The sequence below is a fragment of the Vicia villosa genome, linkage group LG2 (assembly GCF_029867415.1).
Source record: "Vicia villosa cultivar HV-30 ecotype Madison, WI linkage group LG2, Vvil1.0, whole genome shotgun sequence".
Classification (NCBI taxonomy): Eukaryota; Viridiplantae; Streptophyta; class Magnoliopsida; order Fabales; family Fabaceae; genus Vicia; species Vicia villosa.
The window spans coordinates 128,959,595-128,977,736 of NC_081181.1; the positions used below are offsets into that span (position 1 = coordinate 128,959,595).

At 30.3% G+C, this 18,142-nt stretch overlaps 1 protein-coding gene across 2 annotated transcripts; it reads right to left on the reverse strand.

Moving 5' to 3' along the window:
- Positions 1 to 13,260: 13,260 nt before the first annotated feature.
- LOC131646775 (uncharacterized) lies at positions 13,261 to 17,887 on the reverse strand. Of its 2 annotated transcripts, none has more exons than XM_058916740.1 (5): positions 17,748 to 17,887; positions 14,798 to 14,880; positions 14,095 to 14,285; positions 13,878 to 13,947; positions 13,261 to 13,672 (listed from the first exon to the last, which is right to left on the reverse strand). In XM_058916740.1, exons 2-5 carry the CDS (start codon positions 14,847 to 14,849, stop codon positions 13,617 to 13,619), a joined length of 369 nt encoding a protein of 122 aa, XP_058772723.1. In that variant the 5' UTR covers positions 14,850 to 14,880; positions 17,748 to 17,887; the 3' UTR covers positions 13,261 to 13,616. The 2 variants fall into 2 exon arrangements, with proteins under 2 accessions (XP_058772723.1, XP_058772722.1); XM_058916739.1 differs by lacking the exon at positions 17,748 to 17,887 and adding an exon at positions 16,136 to 17,094.
- Positions 17,888 to 18,142: the final 255 nt, after the last annotated feature.

Below are 18,142 nucleotides of genomic sequence, written 5' to 3' on the forward strand. Positions count from 1 at the left end.
TTGGGTGTTGTTACTTTATCAACATAAGGTATAGATTCGTTGTTGGCTAACTGAGTAATTATACCCCTCGGTTCATTTATAAAACCTAGGGAAAATGTTATTTCTTTTTATTTAGAAAATAGAATAAAATAGGGATTTTCCCTCAGTTTTATAAAGTAACTGAGGTAATATATAACTTGAAAAAAAATGGTGAATGGTCAAAAATTAAAAGTAACATGTATTTTTTCCCTTTTCAATTTTTTTTACCATTCACCACTTTCTCTATATGCTGCAATATTCAAACAAATGACTTGTATTGTGAAACAACATCGTTGCTTGCAATTTACAATATGTTTAGGAATAAATTTCTCAATGTTGTCAACCAAAGAAAGCAATAAATTATGGAATATTTTCTTTGATTGACAACATATGAAGGTTATTCCAAAATATAACAAAGGTCTTGCAAGAGGTGGAAACAACAACAACAACAAGAATAACAACAACAACAACAACAACAACAACAAAAACACCATTATATGAGATAGATTGCAAGAGTAGAAAAAAAATTGTTCAAGGTTGGTGTTAGAAGAACAACATTCAACACAGAACCTTGAAGACTTTTGCTATCTTGCAATTCATCCCAAAAAAATGTTTCAAGGTTTGTTCTTTAATAAATATCTTCTCTTGTAATTACTTGTAAAAAATGTTTAATATTAGTTTATGAAAATTCTAGTAATCAGGTAATTGATGTCTTATCGGATGTTATGACATCCACTACTGAACAGATAATTACTTTTAGCAGTAAGTCAATAAAAGCAGTAAAGAGCACAGGGAATTGCTTACCCAGTTCGGTGTACAACAACACCTGCTCTGGGGGCTACCAAGCCAGGGAGAAAATCCACTATAAGCAGTGTTAATTCAGAGTTAAACTTAACAGTTTACCCTCCTCACTTAAGACCTACCAATGCAATTTCAATCTAGTGCTAGACCTGAGTTCCTACTCACTCCCTCTCAATTACAGCAGCGATATCAAAACAAGTACAAATAAAACCATTATGAAGACACACTTCAAAACAAATCTTGATCTTGCTTAGAAGCTTCAATCAAGAGACACAGTACTCGTGCTTAAAAGCTTAGAGTGACAAACCAAATTACAACTCACCACTAAAAAAATTAAAATTTGAGAGGGAATAAATCCGTCACTAAAACATTAAAATTCCGTCACAAACACTTTTAATGACGGGTTTACTGACGACCACAAATTCGTATCGAATTTCAATGTCGCAAAATGTTGTGAGGGAATTTATATTTTGTCACAAATTGCGACAGAAATCGTCGTCACAAAATAACTAAATCCCTCACTGATAATTGACAAAAAAGTCTAAATTTAATACCATAATTCCGTCACAAAATTGTGAAGGATTTTGATTCCCTCACAAAATAGAGAAAATAGTGAAGGATTTTGATTCCCTGACAATTTTGTGACAAATTATTTCCCTCCCTAATTAATGAGGAGTAAATACATATTTGTGACCACTTTCATGCCAAATCAATCCTTGATAACAATCTACATTTTGTTACAAATAAATAATTTTATTACAAGTATATTTATTATATATAAACAATAAAGATTATAAAATACATTCATTGTGTAATTTTATTACAAATATATTTATTATATTAAACAATAAAGATTATAAAATACATTCATTGCATAAATCATGACCAATATAAATTGTTTTTGAAACTAAGAGTTAACAGGCAAATTCTTACAATATTAAAGTTGAGGTAAATATGGATATCGTAAGAAAATTTCTTTATAAATCAAAATAATGGTTGTCTAATTCAATGTGACTTCTCCATAGACATACATGATTTCGCTATAGTCGTATAATCCAATGTGACTTCTCTATAGACAAACATGAATCCTCTATTCCAATGTGACTTCTCCATAGATAAACATTATCCCTATATGGCTGAAAGAGCTCCTTGGCAATTCTGAGATCAACTTCTCACAGGCTTTCAATTGTCTACCATATGTACATGTAAGAATAACACATTAAAATCATCATATGCATGAGTAACACAAAAAGAACAAAATAATACATAATAATATCACCTATTAGACCATTTAAAGTTCAAATAAATCTAATATTTCTTCAATGTACAATCATTGATATCAAATGCACTAAGAAATATCACATTACAATCTCAATACCCATTATTTATTATGTATGACTTCAAATAACAAACAGAGACAACACCAAAAGAAAAGTAATAGAGATCTCATGCATCTAACATAGAATTTTAGTCAGAGTAATATGGGAAAATAGAAATAGCTAGCAGTCACATTAAAGATTCATAATTCAACAAAAGGAAAAATAGAAACAGCAATAGAACTACCTTCTTAATCTTCAAGTGCTCAAGTCTGCTCAATATAATCAATTAGCTCAACATAACCAAAGTATAATAAATCCAAACTAGCGTACAAAGAGGAAATTCGACTATCATTGAAGCATCTCCTGCTGACATAAGACCATAATCTTACAACAAAATTTTAAAACTGGAAGGTTAGAATTTGATACACATCTTACCAAATTTTTTAGAAAGACATAGTGATCAAGAGGTACAGTTTTTCAGTTTTCTCCAAATACAAGATGGAAAATTAGTATCTTTTCTCTCTCTTTTAAGTATGTCTTTATGCTATCTACTAAGACTTCTATGATATGCACTCATTTTTTAGCTATCACGCTGTAAACAATAATCAAAATTTAAGAAAGGAAGTGGAAATAAGTAGATATTTTTATTGACTATAATCTAACTTTAAATATATATATTTATAAATTTTATAGACTATAATATAATTTTAAAAAGGCAGCTAAAATAAGTAGGTAATTTTTCTATTGAAACAATCACCAATCTATAATCTTGTCACTCTTTAAGTGCTATTGTGGCACACAAGTTTATATTCATGTCGATGTTGATAGGCATATGAACTAGCAATTCATATAAAGTGGTTTCATAGAGTTAGAGGTGACAAAGATACATAGTCTGATTCATCACAAAAACCTGGCCAGTACAGTCAAATAAAATTATAGAATGTAAAGATGTATATTTTAAAATAACAATCTTGGCTAACAGAGATATAATTAACAAATAATCATATAGGTGATTAATTAGATAGTGAATGCTTGATTAAACATTACTAATCAGAACTATTTCCACCCATATGTTCATTTATATGATTTTACCTACCTTTTTCTTTGAGATTAATTCGTCTAAGGCTTCAAAATTTCCAACCAAATAGATACGAATGAGAGAATAAGAATGGTTACAAATACCTTGGGTGCTACCATGTAAAACAAGTTATTGTCAACTCTTTTGGAAGAAATAATGGGACTATTCTCATTCCATTCAGTTGTATTATTGAAAGTATAAGCTACAAGATTAACATCAACATATTAGGTTCAGACTACATCACAATAAATGTATCTAATTCACTAAAGTTGAATAGTTATCTTTAGGTTCAGACTACATCACAATAAATGTATCTAATTCACTAAAGTTGAAGAGTTATCTTTAGGTTCAGACTTGCCAATAATTGTATCTAATTTAACACCAGCATACTAGTAATGTCAAAAGCTAACTTCATAAATTTATTTTGTAGTAAGAAAGCTGCGTTAACTTCATGGATCTTAAAACTAGAATACATAAATAATTGATCATTTTACCTTAATAATCTATGAAATCAAACTGAGCACCACATGACATTCATATTGTGCCTTTCACTTTGATAACTCTTGGTACAAGCCTGGTTTTTCTGAAGCAACAAAATATAGTAATGCATTTGATTCAAGTATAACATGTGTAATAAAATTTGAAAAAGAACTATTACAGAAAAACAAGGAGAACTTCATATTAGTAACAACTAATACCAAGCAACTCCTTAACAAAATTGGATTAGAAAATAAACTTAACATATCAGGCCATGCTATCACATTTCAGCAGAGTGCCCCACATCCTAACTAGAAAGCCAACCCCCTTTCATTGAGTCACTGAATCACCTAATCAGAGAAGTTAGATCACCCTAAGACCTATCACACCCATCATCCCAACCCAACAAAATAAAAACGCAATTGTCCGATTCAAAATATACATGACTTGAGCAGGTTAGAGAACTAGTGCAGCAGAATAATATCAACCTAAAAACTTGCTAAAATATACAAACATAAAGTTGGAGCGAAACTGACACCAGGTCACTATAAACAGTCAAGAAAATAGTAAAAGTTACAGCAATCAAACAATAGGATCTAACGAACAATAATACCATAAACATTTAAGCAAAAATTTAGAATACATAAACAAAAATATTTATAAATTGAAACATATTATTATCAATATTCAATCACAATATAAGAAAATATGCTTTAGGGTGAAACATTCAAAAAGTTATCAAAAAAACACAGGGATATTTAAGCTAGCAAAAAAAAACATCAAATTCCATAAAGCAATAATCATTGTAAAAGAAATTAGGAGTTAAAGAATGGGGAACAAGAGAGATAAAGGATGAAATAAGATTTAGAGAATGCTATCATGAGAAAAAATAGAATAAAATAGTGAAAAATTACCTAATACAGCCATGAGAGGAGGTTTTAAGCGATAAAGAGGATGTAGAACTAAAAAATTGTTAAACCCAGATAGACTGATGAAGATTGGAGGTTGAGAGACGCTAGCAAGAGTGTATGAAGTTCAAAGGATGCGTAACGATGATGAAGAGTGTGTGAGGTTAACCGAGATAGAGCATATGAAGTCTGAGGTATTAGGTTAATGGAGGCGGAGAGGTTCTATTTGGAGGTTCGAGGGAGTGTTTAATCTTAGAGGGAAATTGAAATTTTTCAGGAATTTTTTTGTAATTTTCAATTTTCAATTAAAAAAACTTGAAAATGAGAGGGAAATTGAAAATTTTCATGAAATTTTTTACAATTTTCAATTCTTTCATTCAAAACTTTTAAATACAACATAAAATTATATATATATATATATATATATATATATATATATATATATATATATATAATATAATTGTTAAATTAAAAAATATTTTAATATTATTTTTAATTAAAGTTTAAACTACATTCTTCTTAAAATGAATTTTAAATTCAATTTATTTTATGTAAAATAATATATTTGAGAGGGAATATTTCCCTCACAAAAATATCTAGCACCTTTATGAGGGAATTTATGACGGAAATACTAGTGAAAAAGTTACGAATGTTACTATTATCAATTTTGTGAGAGATTTTTGTGACGGAATAATTACCTCACAAACTTCTTCACTAATTTTCATTTATTTATAATTTATCATATATATACAGTTTTCCCTCACTAAATCCATCGCAATTAGTGAGGGATTTACTTCCCTCACAAATTTCCGTCCCTAATTTGTATTTTTTTAGTAGTGACTCAAAAACACCCTAGTCCAATGCAATCATCAAGGTGATAATTGTTGGCTCACAAGAAACACTAAGAACAAACACACGTGAAAGTAAACCACAATGCACATAATTCTTCGCGCAAAAATCTCTGTCTCTGAAAGTAGGATTAGAAATCTTCTTATAGACATCACTTGGGCCTTGGGCCTTCCAAACATAAATTAGGGTTAACCAAGTTAACCTAATTTCCACATCATTAGGGTGTTCACACATATGTGCTGTAAACGAAATCTTGTAAAGTAACTATTCAGTACAAAATACAAAGTTTCCTAAAATGTAGCCTGAGATAAATAAGGAAACATAACAGCGCAACATAACAGCCACTTCTGTCAAATTCTGATGTCATGACATCGAGCATGACATCCAACTAAATCCCGTATTAGTTCAAACATACAAACCTGCAGAACATACTCTCAGCATGTCATGACATTAGTCAAGACATCAAAACACACAGGAATGTTTTACCACAAAATGCAGTCAATATGAAAACATCTACAGTTTAGAAAGCATGTATGTGGCTTAGTAATGTTGGTTGTTATTGTTGTGTCAAGTAAAATGTTTAATGTTGCTGTTGAGATTTAATGTTTAAAGATTCTATTCATTTTGATTTTGTTATTGTTGTTGAGATTTAATGTTTAAAGATTTTGTTGATTTATTTTTTGTTGTTGTTGAGATTTAATGTTAAACGATTCTATTGATGTTTTTCATTGTTGTTGTTAAAATTTAATGTTTAAAGATGATATTTATTTTGTTGTTGTTGTTTTTCGTTGTGATTAATAATGAGGAGGAAGATTCACAATTTGTCAACAAATTAGATGTTTTATAGATTGAAAAGAAAAAAAAGGTTAAAATAATAAATAAACAATATATTTCCTATCGAGTATTATTAAAAACTGAGGTGAAAAGTGGTACACCAAGAGAGCCTCTATACATATTTGAAAAACAAAAGCACAATGACAAAACTAAATACATGTGTTACTGAAAATCTATACACAATGTCAGGGTCGACCCAATCAATTCAGAGGCCCTATTTTAATTTTAAAAATGAGCATAAGTTTAAAAAAAAAATACAATTTTAATAATTAAAATTGACGCACAAAAAATTAAACTATATATCAACAAAATAAAACACCAAAAAGGTTAAAGTATTGTTTAAACCATAAACATCATTCATAAAACTTAAAGTATATGACTTATTGAAAAGAGCCTTCCTACTAACACTTTTCGATGCAAATTCATCAGCTAAGTCTTCATATTTTACTATTTTCAAAGTATCATTTTCAACTGCTATTAATGTCAATTCATTAAGCCTTTTTTGTGACATGGTAAACTGCAAATAAGTCTTTAACAACATCAATTTTGAAAAACTTCTTTCTGCAGAAGCATCAGTCACATGAATAGTCAATAAAATTCTATATGCAATAAAATCAACCCCTTTATTTTTTTTCTATAGCAACATCACCAAGCATATATTTTTCATGTAAAAGCTTGCTAACAAAATTAATTGTAGATAATATTTCAAACCATATACTTACAACCATCAAAAACTCAAAATCACCAAGCTCATTTGTTGCTAAGAATTTTGCTTCATTTTGTATTTTAGGATCAAAGTCATTTTCTGACACTTCAAGTAAAGCTTCTGTAAAATCTAACATTTGAGTTCTTGTAGCTTTTACACTTTCTACATGACTCTCCAAATAAATTGATTACAATGATTTTGGAGTCAACCTTTTTACATTATCTTTCAAATTTTGCCATCTCTTAGTAGAATTGGCAAAATTTTGTATAAATGCATTGAACAACTCCAAAAAATTCCTAGCTTTATTACAAGAGTTAGTCACATCATACAATGCAAAACCAAGACTATGACAACTATAAGGAGTATAAAAGGCTCTCAGATTTATATTAAAAGTATCTTTTATACTCCTTCATATTTTCCTTTCATATTTGACCTGTTATCATAACTTTTCTCTCTCACATCAAATAGGTCGAAATCAAGTTCTTTCAATTCATTTTGTAAAACATCAAAAAGACCTTGAGCAGTTAAATCATTCACATTAAAAAATTCTAAAAACGATTCCTCAAAGCTAACAGTAGCTGCAGAAATATCCACATATCTTATTATCAAAGAAATTTTCTCTTGGTGACTAACATCAAGATTCAGGAGTACAATCAAGTATCACTGAGAAATACTTTGCTTATTTGATTTTTTTAATGGTTTCAATTTTACTTGCAGAACCAAGCAATGAAATCCGCTCATTTTGTATTTTATGCCTAACATAATGACTGTGAATTTTTTAGTTGTAGCACGTCTAACATGTTCTTTGATGATTGAGTCAAATTCAGCTAACATTTCAATCAAACCCAAAAAATTGCCATTACCATCTTCATACAGTTTCTCCTTAGAACCACGAAATGTCAAATTATGTTTAGTAAGAAATTTCACAATTGAAATAACTCTTTTTAAAACATTTTTCTAGTGATCCTTTTCTTTCTCAATTAATCTTTGAGTCATTTTATCAATAAGTTTGAAATTTTTGCAGCCTATGACGATACTCATACCAAGTAGACGTATTTTTAGCATGTTTTACGCCTAACTCGTACTCTTTAATTCTTGCACCAACATGTACCCAAATACTATAAACCTCATTTTCTAATTGTCCCCTACCAATCTCATTTTTAAAAATCTTACAATGAAAACAAAATACTTTATCAAGCTCTTTCGAATAAACAAGTCAATCTCTATCACACATCTCTCCATTTTCTAAAGCCCTAGTATACAAATTAGTCATAAAGAGTTTATTCCAACTATCTCTATGACCCTTCACAATAGAATTATCTCTTTTAGGACCTTTCGCAACTAACAAATCAATCTCTTTAGGTTGAAGACAATCTCAATTTCTTGGATCAAATATATCATAATCAGCATTATCATCATCATCATTATTAAATTTCTCAATATCATCATCATCATTAATTTCCTTAAAATTATCATCATCATCATCATCATTATTAACTTCATCATTAATGGACACACTATCAAGATTATCATTTTCAATGAGCACATTATCAAGATTCTTATTTTCAATGGACACACTATTAAGAATATCATTTTCAATTGACACACTATCTAGATGATCATTTTCAATGGATACACTATCAAGATTATCATTTTTAATGGATACACTATCAAGATTATCATTTTCAATGGGAACACTATCAAGAATTTCAACATCAATATTATCAATATAATGACTTTCATTTGGAACTTGTGGTTCTTTGATAAAAAATTTATCACGAGCTTCTGCTTGAGATTGAATTAACTCTTCAATTTTTTCTTTTTCTTACGCTTATCATTTTGACATTCATACTTTCTATTCTTAGGAGGCATCTTATGAGGCATAGTAAAAAACCTGGAATATCTCATTATGTCTATTGTGTCCGCTGATGATCAATTTTATAGTATTTACTAGAAAACAATCTATTAGTGATCTCGTTGTGAAATTATGTTTCTACATTAACAAATAAAACCACTGAAGATCATAAAAGTAATACAAGTTTATATGCTAAAGAAATGGCCAAAAATGCATATGGTATAGAACTATAATATATATTATGTCCATAAATTCACATACACAAAATTCCAAGTAGAAAGTCAGCAAATTGGGTCCAATAATAATAGATGATAATAACATCAAATAAAATAATTTGTTTTTTAATCTAAAATAAAAAGATGTATGATGTTAAGTTAATCTTTAAAGTAATTCATTTTTTGACCTGATAGTGAGACAGAAAAATGTTTTATCTTTCATTGGATGTATAAAAGCATTCAACTATATTTTAAATACATCGTTACCCCCTTAATTATATAATGTATATCTTCTTTACCTTTATTCTTTCTTATTTTTCTCATTACATCTTCACTTACTCTCTTATGGTTATTTCCATCTCTAATAATTGTTTTCAAATTCCTATTTTCTTCTAAAAAGTTTCATTTCCTTTAACAAATTAACAAAATCAAGAGTACTATTGTCTTCTTAATTTGTTTGGATTCATAATTGACGACGGTTGTGTTTTGTTTGAAAGGAAAAAAAATGATGAAGCTTTGAGAGAAAACAAATGTATATGGTTGAAGAAAGAAAAGATAAAGAACATACATCAAAGGAGAGAAATAGAAATATGAATCAATCTGGTGCTGCTTTCCTTTTTTCGTATCTCCGTCGATGTTGTCGTAAATTGATGGTGGACGGTGGTGCGACGTTTGTTACGCTTCTTTCCTAGTGTTGAAGCACTGCCTGCATTTGGAGAGGGTCGGGTCTGCACAATGTTTACAACAACTAAGAAAAATTAGTTTTGTTGAGGTTCATAAGAATATAGGAAGCAACTGACTCAATGTGATCGGATGTCATACATATCTTCTTGTAGGAATGGTGTTGGATCGTTAAACACCTATAATTTGAACAAAATTTAAATTAGGACAACCCAACAATAACAACATTAAAGATTTAATCTCCACAAAAACAACAACATAAACCTTTTACTAGCTAACAACAACTTAACAACTATAAAAAAAATTACATGCATATGGATAAAGTTAATACCTTAATTCATGAATTACTAATGCCTCCGGAGACAATACCCAACATATGTTTCATAAGATAACATCCATAGGAATATTCATTAGGTTGTTTCCACATCTACAAATAATTTTCATATAGTTATTAATAAACACAAAGCACAAGTGATACATTAGAGAAAATAAAAGAATGTTAAAAAGCATACATAATACTCCCTCCGTCCCATAATATATGTCATAGTTGGTCATTTTACACAGATTAAGAAAATGTAATAAATGAAAGAGAGAGAATAGTGTTTTTACAAAACTATCCCTGTTTATTATTGGTGTATTTGAATGATCATAAATGTAAAGTGATATTAAGAGTATTAATTAGAGGGCATAATTGGAAGATAAAAATTAAAATTGCATTGGAAACTTAAAGCGACACTTATTTTGGGACAAATAATTTTATCAAATGCGACACTTATTTTGGGACGGAGGGAGTACTTATTTTTGGAAAAAAGAACTTTGACTTTTTACCTATTACTTTATGAGACATTAAATTGTATCCCTCCATAGCTCTACATGTTGGTAAAAATTATACATGAATAAAAAATAATTCAAAGTTAAGGGTAAAATTTGAGTATTCCCAATAATACCACTTACGCGCTCAAAATGTCTTGCATCGTTGAATGAAGATCGTAGTGTAACGAACATAACATAATTACATTATTTTGCTTGAGACATATAATTATTAGTTGTCAGTGTGAACTGCATGAATACGCAAAATAATTAGTAAATGTATGAAATTGATTTATAAAAGAAAACACAAATCTATACTTACGCATGGTAAAACGGTCATATGTAACATTCTTTTTTCTCATGAATCAACTTATTTTCTATGTACGTTTGGATAACGTTTTGTCCATGTTGTTTAAATTGAATAATGGATGGGTCTAAGACATAATACTTTTTAAGTCCCTTTCAACACACATCTCATACATATACCTAAAATTTAATGTAAAATTCAAATCTTGACGTGGGTCTTGACATTAAAAGTATTTGAGAATAATGAGTACAATTGAAATCACCATAAGATATGTACTTACATGCACCATAACTGTAGTATGGTTATGTCCAATCAATTATCTCCCTTCAAAATATCCAAAACACAACTCTTTCCAAGTATATAAATTTGACGTGGTTCGTGTTTTAATGTCATTCCAAAGGTGTTTGTCAATATTATGTTGCGGGGCAGAACAACTACCTTATGTGTTTGCATCATCCAAAACAATTTTCTCAAATATATCTAACTCATATAAATTTAGATGGATGAGTACACCCATTGATTTTAATTGTTGCATCATAAAAACAAATCCAACACAAAACATAAATTTAAATACACAAACAATAACAACAACACATAACACAATTTTTTTAAACCAACACTACTACAAATAATACTTTTTATGACAAAACTTTCACCCCAGACTACAAATAACCGAGGTTTAAACCATAGGCGAATCACATTTATTAAAAGAAAATACTACCTATTCCCTCAATTGAGTTGAAAACCGAGGTAAAAAGTTTTGATCAACCCCCTATTTGAATCCCAACAACTGCTCTTTAACACTTTTTTTTATAAACTATTACCTTAGTTATTCTGGCAACCGAGGGGGAAAGTAGGTTTTGATAAACCCCCTCTTCAAATCACAGCAATTGCATTTTAGAAAATTTTATTTTTATTTTTCTAAGACCTATTACCCCGACTATTTTGGAAACCGAGGGGAAAGTAACGTCTTTTATTTTTTTTTCTTTTTTTAATTAAGTAACAAATCATCGTCGTCCATTTATAAAGTAACAATGGTCAAGATTTTGCTAACTCATCATTCTACATGAAAAATCAGTGATCAACGTGAAACCCTCACCAACTAATCAGAACCTGAGTGCCACAACAATCCATCTTGCATGCAAAGTCCTGGTATGTAAACTTAACAAAATTAAAACGATGATAATGAAAGTAGTTGCATGAAGTACAACATCATCCTCTAGGATGAGCTCCAGGAGAAGAAAAATGTTTCAAGGTTGGTTCTTTAATATAACATCTTCTCTTGTAATTGCTTGTAAAAAATGTTTAATGTTAGTTTAGAAAGCATGTATGTAACTTAGTAATGTTAGATGTTATTGTTATGTCAAATAAAATATTTAATGTTGTTGTTGAGATTTAATGTTTAAAGATTTTATTGATTTTGTTGTTGTTGTTGTTGTTAAGATTTAATGTTTAAAGATTCTATTGATTTGTTTTTTTTTTGTTGAGATTTAATGTTAAATGATTCTATTGATGTTTTTTCGTTGTTGTTGTTGAAATTTAATGTTTAAAAATTCTATTCATTTTGTTGTTGTCATTGATGATGAGGAGGACGGTTCAGAAATTGTCAACAAATTAAATCTTTTGCAGATTGAAAAGAAAAAAAGGTTAAAATAAAAAAATTGTATATTTCCTCTAGGATATTATTAAAAGTTGGGGTGAGAAGTGGCGTGGTTTTTTTAGTTTTGAAAATTAAAAAAAAAAACAGTTGCTGGGGATCGAACCCATGACCAGTGCAACATTTTTCCTTGGTTATTCAAAAACCGAGGGGTAAAGTGGTAAGTTTTTCCTTGGGAGTGGGGTTATTTGTAGTTGTGTAAACTTATACTTACCTCAATCACATCCCAAGTACACTTCTTCCACATATCCTCGGTCGACTTCTACCGCTCCTCCTCAGTCAACCCCTCTCGCCCCTCCTGGATCAACCTCTCTCGCACCTCTTAAATCAACCTCTCCCACTTCTTTTGATGCACCCTCACTACAAGAAAATTGGCAAATTGCGACGGTTAATTTTGGCAGGTTACGACGATTTGAACAGTCGTAAAAAGCAAGGCGCGACGGTTGTGTAGCTGTCACAAAAACATGTGTCGTTGGGGTGTATTGCGACGCTTGCTAGAACCGCCACTCCAACTGTCGTCATTAGTCGTGACGATTTGGAAACAGTCGTAAATTTCAAGTAGCGACTGTTACAAACCGTCGTGAATTTTGTATGATCTTTTTAACTCAATGCTGATTGCGGAGGTTTATAACCCCGCTAAATTAATGATATTTTAAAAAAAATGAAAAAATCTATTGTAACTATATAATTTATTAATGAAATAGAACAAGAAAAAATACTTAAAAACTAATGTAACTATAAATCTGATTATAAACAAATACAAATAGTTTTCACAACAAAACAAATCTGATAATGACTACAATTTTTAAGTATATATACAATGTGTAAACATTTATCTTCCTTGCTGAGGAAAAAGACTGGAAAAAATACATAGAGGCAATTTTATAACTCAAATGCTTGGTCATCCCAAAATCAGTAAGCTTAACAACACCTGAAGAATCAACAAGCCAGTTAAACGCAATTTGTACCATATCCCATAAGAAGTCCACTTGACGCAAGTAACATGAAAGCATGAAAGCTTGTGCAACACATTTTTTCATAGCAACCAAGTGCAGCTCCTTTAAATCCAAAAAAAACTACATTTGATTCGTCGACTTCTACTTATTTCGTCTTTGAGATTTCTTGCATTATCATCTTCAAAATATACATTTGGAGCCCTGATGCATATGTAAGTTACATACTTATTAGTCCAACATGAAAATATAACGAAAATATAACAAGTTACAAAAACCAATTAGACTAAATCAATTGTAAACAACTATATAGTTATTCGAAGGATAATTAGCAGCAATTATCCAAATCTAATTAGAATGCCTAGGTTATGAGTATCAAACTTCATGAATTTAAAAGCACTATACTTACCAAACAAAGCTACGTCGGGACTCCAAGTATCATGATTGACAGAAACAACTGGATCTTTGACAAGAGCAGCCTGAAATGATCATATCACAATTATTTTTATTCAGACAGTGCAGAATTACATAAGTCAGGGTTTGGTACAATTTATTATCGAGAAGGTCAATAGATAGAGCCTAAAAAATTGTACAATTGTTCAGAAAATTAGACACGAGATGAATACCTTAAGAAGTGTGAAAACAATATCATCTCTCTTCTTTTTTCGATTGCTTAGTCCTTGTTCAGGAGCCAAAAGAGGGTAAACCAATGCACCAGAATGACTAGCAGAATATATCGCTTCCATAAGCAAGCCATGGGGGATCAAGCTTTGCCTTTGCCTTTCGAAGTTGTGACAACAGATAATTTTACAGTCCCCTGTCACAAAATTGGAAGTATATGATTTAATGTGCATTTTATATGCCCTTGAGCCCTGCCCCTTTACATACAAAATATTCAACTATTGATATACATGTAACAAATGAATGTACTATATAAAGAAACACTTTTGGTGGTTCATTCCCCTGTCATATATAAAGAAACACTTTTGGAATACTCTTCCTATAGCACAAGAAAATTCAATCAGCCATCCTCAAAATCATGTTGACTACTAAGCAAAGTTAAATTGGAAATTTTACTCAAATTCTGAATCTTTGATTCTTTCATCATATGTGAAATAAAAAACTTCCCGCGTCCTTGATTTAAATGAAAAATTCACCACAAGTAATGTTGTGAACCTATTGTGAATTCCAAACATAAGGGCCAAATGCATAATAATTAGTGTGTGTATAAAGAAACAATTTTTGGAACATGGCATTAAAATGAGATAATTTGAGTTCCATGTTAAAAAACATTATCAGTGTGCTATTAAACTCATAAAAAATACTCACTGCAGATGTAATAGTGATGGGAATGCATTGATTTGTACAAGTTTTCCAACATCAGAACCTTCCACCTTGCAATTCACGATGGCCTGCATAAATCATTAAAGCAACATTAATATTAAGTTTTAGTGTTAAAGTATATCATTTTTTCTAATTCAATTTCAATTTATTCAACATCATAAATTATGCAGAATGTACTAGAAAGAATTTCTCCTAGTTTAATTTACTAAGTTTCTCAAGAACACAAATATTCCTCGTTTCTTTTAATTCATAATCATTGTAACTAATGAAACAATCATAAATAATCCAAATCTCCCAAATGTATTCATTTAGACTTCACTATATGTTTGTCTTAAGTTGACATATATGTACATATTATAAGCCAGTGTATATCAGATACCAAAATAAGAGCTAATAAGTATGTATTTCAATTGAAATGAGTTTGACCGAATAGCAGTGTACATCAGAGAAGTTAGATCTTAAACAATATGACATATCATAGAACAAAATATCAAGATTCAACTTTAATTCCTTTCGAGAAAAGGACAATTATATGCTTATATAAATGTAGGACCGACACCTTAGAAAAAAGATGTGTCCGTGTTCGTGTCGGTATCAGACACCTGCACCGACACTTGTAATTACGTTTAATTTATTCAATTTTTCAAAGTATTAGCTGTGTCGTTGTGTCAGCATTGGGATCGTGTATGGGGTGTCAGTGCTTCATGTTATATTTTTTTTCGGTTTACAATCCAATTCTAGTTCAATTTGTGACTAAATCACTGTAATTTTATTGTTACAAATCAAACATTTTCTTGTAGTGAATTTAGAAGATTAATTTGTGACGAAGAGTCTAACATTCATGAATAGATATAAGGTATGCATACATTTAGTTGCTCGTGAGTGCACATTCAGTTTGAAATTACAAGTAACGAAAAGATAAATCAAGTATAGAATACCCCAATGTTGCCAAATGATATTTGCAAATTGTTTCTGTATCATTCAATTTCAAATCATATTGAATGCAACAAAGTAGAAATTTAGTTTTAAATATTTTTTTAGGAATAAAATAGTCACATGTTGGTAAAATGAGATTGAAACAGAACAATATGACCAACAAAATAGACCACAATCAATCAATGAATATATAATGAGAAAATTTGACAAATAATCATGTAAGACTGGGTTCTTCATTATTCGATGTTTCCAAACTTACAATTTAAGATTCGACACTTAGAACCTAGGTTATAATTGAACCAAATTAGGAAGGAACTATTCTTCCTTATTCGATTGAACAAGGAAAGTGAAAAGTTGTTAAAATAATTAAACTTTTCATAGTTGTACCTAAATAATTTCAACATGAGGTAGACTCTTAGCACACTGCCGCATCAAAATTTCTTTAAAGGAGCAGCACCGTTAACAAGTTGTTTCAGAAACGACAAGTCGTAATCCCTTCAGATGGAGGAATGATTAAATGTTTCAATGTTTATTGAAGAGAGAGCAAAGCATTATGGGTTTTGAGAGGTTGGGGTTGTTGGAGGATTTAGATTATCTTTTAGAGAAGGATTGAGATTGAGAGATTTTGGGGGAAAGGAAAGGTTTGGGATACGACAGAGCGTGTGAACTAAAATCAACACGCGGGATGATGAAAAAGTTCCGCTCTCACATGAACCAAAGAAATACGGAGGCACGTCTTGCAAAACTGGCATGATAAGTGAGTGAAGGCGGTTTAGCAACCGTCGTGGGCCTTCTTTGATAATGGGCTTATACTTCTTTGTTAAAAAAATCCAAGGCAGCTGCTTGGAACAGTCGTGGCAACCGTCGCAGATACGAAAGGACGACATTTTTTATGTAAGGGTCACAATCTAAGTGTCGTGAATCAAATAAATTTCTTGTAGTGCCTCTCACGCTCCTCCCGAGTCACTCTCTCCCTCACCTCCTGAGACAACTTCTCCGCTCTTTTTATAATGCTTCTTGTATCCTCCCACCCATCTCTCCCAACTCTAGTTCTCTTTGTTTTCTTTTTTCTTTAACCATTATCTGTTCCAGTTTATCATATCATCCATGACACAATCTACGTGGGCAAATATTTCTTGCCCTATTCACCTTAGCTTTTTGGATCTTAGATAAGAACTCAAGAGTGCTACGAGACTTGACAAACTTCTCCCAAAGGTCCTTCCCAATAAATTTATACACCACATATGGAGGCTCTAAGTTAAGCTTTAGACGTGTAGTATAATCACTTCTAATTTGTTCCTTAAAGCTCATCCAACGTTCACCAACATATACAATCCATTTCTTTTTTAGCTTATCAACTTATAAAATAATATATACTTCCTATGTTTACATAATAGAGTTGATATTAGTATTAAATCAAAAAATAGTCATATATACTTGTAAAGCAAATCATAAAATTTAAAATAAATATCGTAATATCAATCCATATTCGATCTTTCAATTCACCAGAAACTTCATTCAAATTATCTATCAAAATGGTGACTTTGCTTCTACCTTCTATTGTCACGCAAATTTTAAAACTATCAACATTTTCACCATAAACCTTACCAGTTCTTGGACAAAAACTAATTGGGTAGCTAATACCTCTTTCATGAGATTTTGACAACTTGGTCATCATCGTGACACCTCAAGAATTTATTTTACTTTTAGTCTTAGCAGATGTTGTATGAGATGTGTTGGTTGAATCGCCCATCTTTGTTTACAAGAACGACAATAAACATTTTACTTAACACAATTTAACAAAGGTAGTTAATGCATATGAAATATACTACTCATGGTACAAATGGACTTTTCTCAATATCAACACTAAAGAGGAAAACTCATTTTTATCAACATAATTAGAATAACTTCTCTCAACTTAATATATAAAAATTAAGCAATTCACAACAACAAAACTAACATTTCTAAGTTATGTGCATGGATAAAGTGAGTTATGTACCGAAAATATGATGACTAAGCTTCGTTCGAAACTGGTTGAAAGAGTTGATGTTCGAGCACGTACGTGTGTTGGAAGAGATGATGAAATCTAAGTTTAAGGATTTTTTATGTTGAAAATCACCTAGGTTTTTTTTAAGAAAATAAAAATGAAACGAGTGTTGAAAGATAAATAAAAAGTTAGAGTTTAGTTCAGTAAAGTATATATACATGCAAAAGAACTTTCACGTCGGATATCAGGGCCAACCAAGAAAATAGATTAATTTAAAATAATTATAAAAATTAAAAAAAGAAAAGAAAAATGCCATATTCTAGAAAAAAAATTAAAATTAAGTATAGCAAATGGCTTCCATATTCATTGAAATGTCAAATAAGAATTTAACACAAAATTAAAAAATT